General features: G+C 48.5%; 2 protein-coding genes across 5 annotated transcripts in view; both read left to right on the top strand.

Moving 5' to 3' along the window:
• The window catches only part of pde8a (phosphodiesterase 8A), a 27,525-nt gene extending 26,571 nt beyond the window's left edge, over positions 1-954 (top strand). For both annotated transcript variants that reach the window (XM_058751930.1, XM_058751929.1), the window contains exon 22: positions 1-954. This exon is cut by the window's left edge and continues 289 nt beyond it. The gene's annotated coding sequence lies outside the window, so the exon portion shown is untranslated.
• A 1,165-nt stretch (positions 955-2,119) lies between these two features.
• The window catches only part of LOC131524682 (KH homology domain-containing protein 4-like), an 11,857-nt gene continuing 3,976 nt past the window's right edge, over positions 2,120-10,000 (top strand). For 2 of the 3 annotated variants that reach the window (XM_058751935.1, XM_058751933.1), the window contains exons 1-6: positions 2,120-2,274; positions 5,889-6,087; positions 6,164-6,280; positions 6,367-6,443; positions 7,811-7,863; positions 9,119-9,267. In XM_058751935.1, the coding sequence (XP_058607918.1) occupies positions 2,258-2,274; positions 5,889-6,087; positions 6,164-6,280; positions 6,367-6,443; positions 7,811-7,863; positions 9,119-9,267 (612 nt within the window). In that variant the 5' untranslated portion in view covers positions 2,120-2,257. Of the gene's footprint in view, positions 2,275-5,888; positions 6,088-6,163; positions 6,281-6,366; positions 6,444-7,810; positions 7,864-9,118; positions 9,268-10,000 lie in introns of those variants that run through there. The other variant, XM_058751936.1, reaches the window with a different exon arrangement.

Genomic DNA, 10,000 nt, shown 5'->3' with positions numbered 1-10,000 from the left:
TCCAGCTGTTCCTTATTTTTATTTTTTTTTATAATTAATAACTAATGATGAGAATCATGTTAGCTAATAAATGCCCTCAGAATGAGAGATGATCTAAACGCCAAAGGTGATTAACACGAATGATGTTATTGTATTTAATATCTGCAGACTCAGAAGGAAGCGTCACGTTTTTATTTCCGCGAGCATCTGTGAAGACTTCGGGCCTCGAGCGGTTTTCCTCCAGAGATTTTCTATGTGTTCGATCTACTGACGAGACTGCTGCCTTATTTTATACGCTCTATTTATACGGCTCACGGCGCCGGCGACGGACTTCTGCGGTTTTTAACACGCTCACGTTATATGAAGTAAATCTCAATATTTTTATAGATGATGAATTTTACACTGGAACGATGTAAAGCATCTCAGACTCCTCGGAGAGGGATGAGCATTCATTCTTCATGTTGTTTTTGACGTCCGTTTGTCTGCGTCTGTGAAGACCGGCGGATTCTGTCTCTCCATCAGGGTTCTGTTTATTGGATTCATTCTGTGTTTCTGGGCTCAGACGGATGCTGCTAGTTTGTGAAGCGGCTCGCAGTGATTTACTCCATCGCACAGATGAATATACGATTTACCAGCACTTCCGATGTGATCATCTTCCTCCGAATCACGCCACAGACGGAGCATCTTCGGCCCGGCCGCGCTTCGCTCCCAAATGAAAAGAAAAATGAGATTATATTTTGTATTTAGGACCATTATGATTTTTTTTTTGCGTCGTGACATTATTTTCATGATGAATTACCTCTTCTTCAAATTCCTCTTTAAATTCTCATCTGTAATGTCAAAAGAAGTTATTTAAATTGTAAAGTATTTCTACATCATTGTAGTATTTGTTGTACTGCCCTTTTTGATTTAATAAAAAAAAGCTATTTTTTATTGTAAAGCAGAACTACAATAATAAAACTAACGTCCAGGTGAGACTCGGGTGACAGTTTGTGCTTGATTGTCACAGACTAACGCAGAGGTCAGGCCTGGCTCGCATGCAGTGAAGCGTGAGCCGGACACGTCAGCGTCCGAGGAACGGTGTGGTTTGTTGTGAAGCTTCTGTGGTTCATTGCACCATTTTATTTTCATCAAACCTATCAAGAGTTGTTTTGGGGTTCTTATGTTTCATCTTACAGTTCATAATCAGTTCTTCAGGTCAGTCCTATGGGTTTTGAGCTCCAGTATGAAGATGCTTTTCTAGAGCAATCAAGTTGTTATCGAAACTGAAAGAGGCTGATCTTCAGGCTGCAGAAGCGTTTCAGAGATTCTCCTGCAAACCAAGGACAGGTTTGACTCGTGTACAGCTTTCACAAGACATCTGTGACCCTGCAGCACAAAGCAGTCATGAGCAGCACAGCTGTATCTGTAGCAGTAGCCAACAATACACTGTATGGGTCACAATCAAATGTTCTTTTATGCCAAAAACCATTAGGATATTAAGTAAAGATCATGTTGACCGGTGAATATATCAACTTCATTTTTGATTAGTAATATGCATTGCTAAGAACTTCATCTGAACAACTTTAAAGGTGATTTTCTCAATATTTAGATTTTTTTGCACCCTCAGATTCCAGATTTTCAAATATTGTGCTATCCTAAAGAAGCTTTCATAATGTATAAATGTAAATTTAAGGGTCAAAAAATTGACCCTTATGACTGGCTTTATGTTCCAGGGTCACGTATTTTAAATAATTTGCACAGAAAACAGCTTTAATTTCTCCCAGACACACAGATCAGTGGTGATGGCCATCAGCTGCTCGGGTTCATCATGAGGATTCAGGTGAGTGCCGTCCTGCTGGATGCTTCCAAATAGAACTAAATAGAAAATGCAGAGCTGAAGCTGACCTCTGACCTCTGACCTTGAAGCTTGTGGAGCTAAAGTTCACAAGGTTTTGCATGTTTACTTTAGGACTTAATGGAGACAAAACAAAAACATTAAAGATAAGACCTTTTAGTTGTCAGATTTAATTCAGAAAGGTTTAGAGAAATGTAAATAAAGCTTACTGTAAACGCCAAAGGTTTTCCGGTGATACTCACCAGCGTCCGGCGCGCTTCCGCCCGTGGCCTGTAGGCGGCGCCGGAGGGGGCGGAGCTCCGCTGAATATAAGCGGCAGAAGAACGCACGCGTCACGTGACTTCCGCTCGAGGCCTCTCGCAGAGTGTGTTTGTGAGTCGATGACCGAACTTTGGGTTTAAAGCTTCACATCAGCGTCGGTTCGGTGTCCGGTGTCCCGCGATGGCGTCTGGATCACCGTGAGTGTGTTTGTTCAGATTCTCCGCTCGGAGGAGGAACTTTATCCCGTTTGGTTCTCTCTTTATTCGTCTGTCTGTGTTCATACGAAACTCCTGTTCTTTTGTAAACATTATACTGTAAAACTCTGTATAAGGGCTCGGTTCCTTACAGGAGACTTTAGTATGTAAACTAACGTTCATGCGCGTGTGAGTCACCGTAATAACCGGGTAAATAAGAGAATTAATGATTGAAACTCAACTGGACCGTTTAGATTCAGCTCTAGAACACAGTCGAGTCTTTATTCTGATCAGCTGAGTTCAGATTGATCTGGTGTGTGTGTGTGTGTGTGTGTGTGTGTGTGTGTGTGTGTGTGTGTGTGATGTATCAGTGGAGGACATGAAGACAGACTCTCTCAGCTCTAGAGTTCTGTTGATACTCTCCTCCTACAGCAACACGTGTGGCGACCAGAACAGGCCGCGAGCGAGAGCAGCCGCGACCTACAGCCGCCCCACACACCTACAGCCGCCACACACACCTACAGCCGCCACACACACCTACAGCCGCCACACACACCTACACACACACCTACAGCCGCCACACACACCTACACACACACCTACAGCCGCCACACACCTACACACACACCTACAGCCGCCCCACACACCTACACACACACCTACAGCCGCCACACACACCTACACACACACCTACAGCCGCCACACACACCTACACACACCTACAGCCGCCACACACACACCTACACACACACCTACAGCCGCCACACACCTACACACACCTACAGCCGCCACACACACCTACACACACACCTACAGCCGCCACACACACCTACAGCCACACACACCTACACACACACCTACAGCCACACACCTACACACACACCTACACACACCACACACCTACAGCCGCCACACACACCTACACACACACCTACAGCCGCCACACACACCTACACACACACCTACAGCCGCCACACACACCTACACACACACCTACAGCCGCCACACACACCTACACACACACCTACAGCCGCCACACACCTACACACACACCTACAGCCGCCACACACACCTACACACACACCTACAGCCGCCCCACACACCTACACACACCTACAGCCGCCCCACACACCTACACACACACCTACAGCCGCCCCACACACCTACACACACACACCTACAGCGCCACACACCTACACACACACCTACAGCCGCCCCACACACCTACACACCTACACCTACACACACCACACACCTACACACCTACAGCCGCCACACCTACAGCCGCCCCACACACCTACAGCCGCCACACACACACACACCTACAGCCGCCACACACCTACAGCCACACACCTACAGCCACACACCTACACACACACCTGGCCGCCACACACCTACACACACACACACACCTACAGCCGCACACACACCTACACACACACCTACAGCCGCCCCACACCTACACACACACCTACAGCAGCCCACACACCTACACACACCTACAGCCGCCCCACACCTACACACACACACCTGGCCGCCCACACACCTACACACACACCTACAGCGCCACACACCTACACACCTACAGCCACACACCTACACACACACCTACAGCCGCCCCACACACCTACACACACACCTACAGCCACACACACCTACACACCACACACCTACAGCCGCCACACACCTACAGCCCACACCTACAGCCGCCACACACCTACAGCCGCACACCTACACACCTACACACACACCTGCAGCCGCCACACACCTACACACACACCTACAGCCGCCACACACACCTGCACACACCTACAGCCGCCACACACACCTGCACACACCTACACACCTACAGCCGCCACACACCTACACACACCTACAGCCGCCACACACACCTACACACACACCTACAGCCGCCACACACCTACACACACACACCTACAGCCGCCACACACACCTACAGCCGCCACACACACACCTACAGCCGCCACACACCTACAGCCGCCACACACACCTACACACACACTACAGCCGCCACACACACTTACACACACACCTACAGCCGCCACACACACCTACAGCCGCCACACACACCTACAGCCGCCACACACACACACACACCTACACACACTACAGCCGCCACACACCTACACACCTACAGCCGCCACACACACCTACAGCCGCCACACACACCTACAGCCGCCACACACACACCTACAGCCGCCACACACACCTACACACACACCTACAGCCGCCACACACACCTACAGCCGCCACACACCTACAGCCGCCCACACACCTACACACACACCTACAGCCGCCACACACCTACACACACACCTACAGCCGCACACCTACACACACACCTACAGCCACACACCTACACACACACCTACAGCCGCCACACCTACAGCCGCCACACACACCTACAGCCACACACACCTACACACACACCTGGCCGCCACACACACCTACACACACACCTACAGCCGCCACACACACACACCTACAGCCGCCACACACACCTACAGCCGCCACACACACCTACACACACACTTACACACACACCTACACCTACACACACCTACAGCCGCCACACACCTACAGCCGCCACACACACACACACACCTACAGCCGCCACACACTACACACACCTACAGCCGCCACACCTACACACACACCTACACACACACACCTACAGCCGCCACACACCTACACACACACACCTACAGCCGCCACACACACTACACACACACCTACAGCCCACACACCTACAGCCGCCCACACACCTACACACCTACAGCCGCCCACACCTACACACACTACAGCCGCCACACACCTACACCTACAGCCGCCACACACCTACACACACACCTACAGCCGCCACACACACCTACACACACACCTACAGCCGCCGCACACGCCTACACACACACCTACAGCCGCCCCACACACCTACAGCCGCCCCACACACCTACAGCCGCCCCACACACCTACAGCCGCCCCACACACCTACAGCCGCCCCACACACCTACACACACCTACACACACACGCCTACACACACCTACACACACACGCCTACACACACCTATACACACACACGCCTACACACACCTATACACACACACACACACACATGTTCGTTTTTGTGAAAAGTGGGGACTCTCCATAGGCGTAATGGTTTTTATACTGTACTTACTGTATGTGCTATTGTCCTACACCAACCCTACACCTAAACCTACCCCTTACAGGAGACTGTGCATTTCAACTTTCCCCAAAAAAACCTCATTCTGAGTGATTTATAAGCGTTTTGAAAAGTGGGGTCATGGGTCAATGTCCTGAGATGCCACCTTCAGCTTGTAATACCTGCCATACCCTCGTCATTATACACATCTATGTCCTGACTTTTCACAAAAACACACACACTCACACACACACACACTGATTCAGACCCGAGCCCAGATACATCATCTACACGCACGCACACACACCTACACACGCCCCTCTCTCTCACACACAAACATACCACAGACACACACATCTAAACACACACTCATCAGCACGCACTCGCACACAGGCAGACTGTCACCGGTCGCTCACAGCGCTCTGTCGTCTGCAGGTGTGTGAACAGCCGGTGGGATCGGCGTGAAGCGGATGTTATTCCGAGCGAGTCGTGTGTGTCCCGTGGCTCGTCGTCTGCAGACGCGTCTGGAGCTCCGCAGGGCGGCGTGGAGATGGCGGCGGCGATGGCGGCTAAAATCAACGCCATGCTGATGGCCAAAGGCAAACTGAAGCCACTGCAGCCGCTGCCCAGTAAAGTACTGACCGTCCCACCGCTGCTGTCCCATGATGCAATGCTGTCGCTCTGAGCTCACGTGTGTGTGTGTGTTGCAGGCGCCGCCCGCCGCTCCTCCTGTCGCTGCTGAGGAGCTCGTCGTGGCTGAAGTCGACATAAACGACGTGCCGATGGAGTGCAGGAACCTGCTGACCAAAGGCAAAACTCATGACGAGGTTTGTGACGACACACACACACACACACACGCATACACACAAATGAAATCACACACACGTTTGACTCTCTGCCGTCTGTGCTGTAGATCGGTCAGCTGAGCGGAGCGCTGGTGTCCACTAAAGGCCTGTACATGAGCGACGCAGACGGGAGCAGCTGCGCAGGGTATTGTGTGTGTGTGTGTGTGTGTGTGTGTGTGTGTGTGTGTGTGTGTCTCAATTCAATATGTGCTTTGTTGGCATGATAATTGTTACAATGTATCGCCAAAGCATAGTGTTTACATTGAATCTAGAACAGATATATGCAACAAAAACATGCATTTAGATGCATTTAAAAAGCAGAACAAATCAACAGTGCTGAATAACACTGTGTTGGTTTTTGATGGTGTTTGTCCAGTGTGTGACGTGCGTGTTTCTGTGTGTTGGTGTGTGTGTGTGTGTGTGTGTGAGTCCTGAGTCAGTCAGCACCAGTGTTTCAGGGCTTTATAATGGTATGTGCTGGGGTCGCTTGTCTTGAAGTGTTTCCAGAGTTTCAGGGCTCTCTTTTGAATGTTTAGAAGGAGAGGGTATTGTCCTAATTCTGCCCTGCATCCGCTGTTTGGTGTTTTTCTTTGGACTTTGACTATTCTTTTACAGAAATCTAGATGTAGAGTTTCAGTAGGATGTTTTTCCCAATTTACAAAGTCAAATTTTACAGAAGGACCCCACACTTCACTGCCGTATACTGCAATTTGTTCAGTTACTGCTTTGAAAAGTATGTCAATTTTAATTTATCTTTTTATGGCATAGAAAGCCCTTTGAGCTCCTTCACAGCTGAAGTAAAGTTACCTGTTGAGCTGATTTTCAGGCCGAGGTAGGTGTGTGTTTGTGGTTTCAGTGGTTCTGTGTGATGGTGTGAATGTGTGTGTTGGTCCCTGAAGTCTGGAGCGGTTCTGGAAGATCATGACTTTAGTTTTTTGGGGGTTGACCGTCAGGGTCCTCCAGCAGATTCAGGCTGTCCTGAAGCCCCTCTTCAGCGGGCGACAGCAGGACCAGGTCGTCTGCGTGAAGAAGACACTTTATCTCTGTGTCGTGTAGAGCGAGACCTCGAGTAAGAGTGCTGTAGTGTTTTAGCCAGCTGATTGATGTAAATGTTGAAGAGGGTGGGGCTTAAACTGCATCCCTGTCTCACGCCACGCCTCTGAAGAACACATTCTGTTCTTTTATTTCCAATTTTAACATCACATTGACTGGCTGTGTACATTTGATTTGATCAAATCATAGAATTTCCCCCCTGTACCCCTGTCAGTTAGTTTCAGATATAATCCATCATGCCAGATTGAGTCAAAGCTTTCTTAATCTATGAAACAAGCCAAAAAGTTTCTTTTGTTTTAATGTTCATATTTATCAAGGCATTGTGCTTCGTAAGGAGGTGTAACAGTCTGGTGTTTAAGATGCTGCAGAGGTTACGGTTCACGCAGATGCCTCGGTAGTTGTTGGTCTAGTTTGTCTCATTCCCTCTCTCTCTCCGTGTGTGTGTGTGTGTGTGTGTAGGGTGAGACCGCTGTATCTGCATGTGCAGGGCCGCCGTCAGGACGACGTCAACAGTAAGTACTGGAGCTCAGTCACATGAGCACCGTGTCACTTTACAAACCAAGCAGCTTTTTGCTGGTTAAAAACTGCTAATTCATGTGACCTGCGAACACTTAAATGTAAGGTTCAGCTATTAGAACCCCCAGAACGTTTGACTAATTCTCGATTAACTAGTCAACTTGAAAATGTAACTATAACATGGTTCAAGTAACTTTTTTTTTTTTTTCTTTATTAATCCTCTAGTTAAAGTAAACTCTTGAGTGCAGCACACATGAAGCTGTCAACACGAAGTAAATGTTTAACAAATCAATTAAATAATTTTGCAGAAAAGATGCATGAACTACAACTACATCTTGTACAAACTTGTCTTATACATTCCCCTGGTTTCACAGACAAGGCTTGAGCCTAGTCCTAGACTAAAGTGTAAGTCTGAGCTGTTTCAACTGAAAGAAACTTGCACAGACTGATCTTAAAATATCCGCGCCTTTTTGTCTTTAGATGCACACCAGTAATGTAATGTTTTTTTCTAAGGCACGTTTATAAAAATGACTTAAATGTCCTAATTGAACAATGGCCTAATCCTGGTGTAGTCTAAGCCCTGGCCCACATGTTCAGAAATAATACAAGGAAAATGCTTAATGTCAAGGTAATTCAGAATGACTGAAGTAGACTATTATTAACTATAAAAGTCCTGTAAAAACAGCAGCTTTCAGTCTGTCGCCGTGATGCAAACGTGAAATATCAGACACACAGCAGCAGTTACAGGTTTCCATTGTTTTTCTGTGTAAACGTGTCGTGTTTCACTGCTGCGTCTCATCTTTATCAACACAAGATCATTCTGTGTGAATGGCACCTCGCGGTGTATTGTACTCGTAGTCCTTCAGAGCGCATCACACGTCAGCAGTTGATCGCGTGCGGCTGGACCATGCTCTTCTTTATCATTGGCATATTGTCAGATTCTAGTTCTGACGCCCTGCCTAACTGCATGATTCCTGCTGAAACGACTGGGTCGTGATCGTGGAGTTTCAGAGCAAGACTAAATGTGCGACGTCTCGTGTCTCGTGTGTGCAGTGAAACGACACGGATCCTCTACACCTCTCCATCAGTGTGACCTCTGACCTCACACACCACTGACGTGACTGTAATGCTTAGTTAGGTGTGGTTTACATGAGTGTCACGTTCATGTTTATAACGATCATTGCTGTTCACTCCTGATCATCGGCTCTGCTCGCTCATGTTGGATCTGAACGGGACGCTCTTGTGTTTCAGAGGCCGTGGCCAGAATAAAGCAGATCATCTCTGAGGACGTCCTGCGCTCGTCCGGAGGACAGCAGCCCGCCGTGATGCCCACCGTCCCAGTGTACCGTCAGACCGTCAGCACCGTCCCTGGACACAAGCCGGCCCCGCCGCACACGGGGGTAAGAGTGTGTGTGTGTGTGTGTGTGTGTGTGTGTGTGGGTGGAGGTTAAGAAGGCGGGGCCTCGGAGCATGTGGTCTCTGCTGATACACGCCTCCTACAGAAACAGCCGCCAGAACGACTCCAGCCTACAGACGGAGGTCAGAGTTCACTGCGCCGCTGACACGCGTCCGATTCTCCAACAAACCTGCCGTTCCAGACCCGAGTGATGCGGTCTGACTCCTTCAGCCGTGACGTGTGTGAAACGCTCAAACAGAGAATAAGAGAATTCGGTCTGTAACGCTTCAGGTGTCCGTCTCGTCTGTGTTTCATGGACGTCAGTAATCTGATTATTTACCTTATTCTGAATTAGACAATATTATGATGATCAAGGAGTTGCTTTTGGAATATTACTATCATGTTCCTTTTTTACGTTACGTCGCAAAATGCGGTAAAAAGTCCTACAAGACTTTTTTTAAAGGTGTGTGTGTCTATACTGCACTTTCATAATGCGGCTAATTTGACTTGTAATTTACTTTGTGTATGACTTTAGTCAGATTAAGGTAATCAAAAATGTTTACATGGTAGATTCTTAATCAGAGTATTGTATTAAAGGTCCCATGGCATGAAAATGTCACTTTAAGAGTTTTTTTAACATTATTATGAGTTCCCGTAGCCTGCCTATGGTCCTCCAGTGGCTAGAAATGGCGATCGGTGTAAACCGAGCCCTGGGTCTCCTGCTTCTCTTCGAGAAA

Source organism: Onychostoma macrolepis, chromosome 18 (genome assembly GCF_012432095.1).
Source record: "Onychostoma macrolepis isolate SWU-2019 chromosome 18, ASM1243209v1, whole genome shotgun sequence".
Taxonomy (NCBI): domain Eukaryota; kingdom Metazoa; phylum Chordata; class Actinopteri; order Cypriniformes; family Cyprinidae; genus Onychostoma; species Onychostoma macrolepis.
Note: the sequence above shows the minus strand (reverse complement) of the source record. Positions and strands in the feature narration are given on the sequence as shown.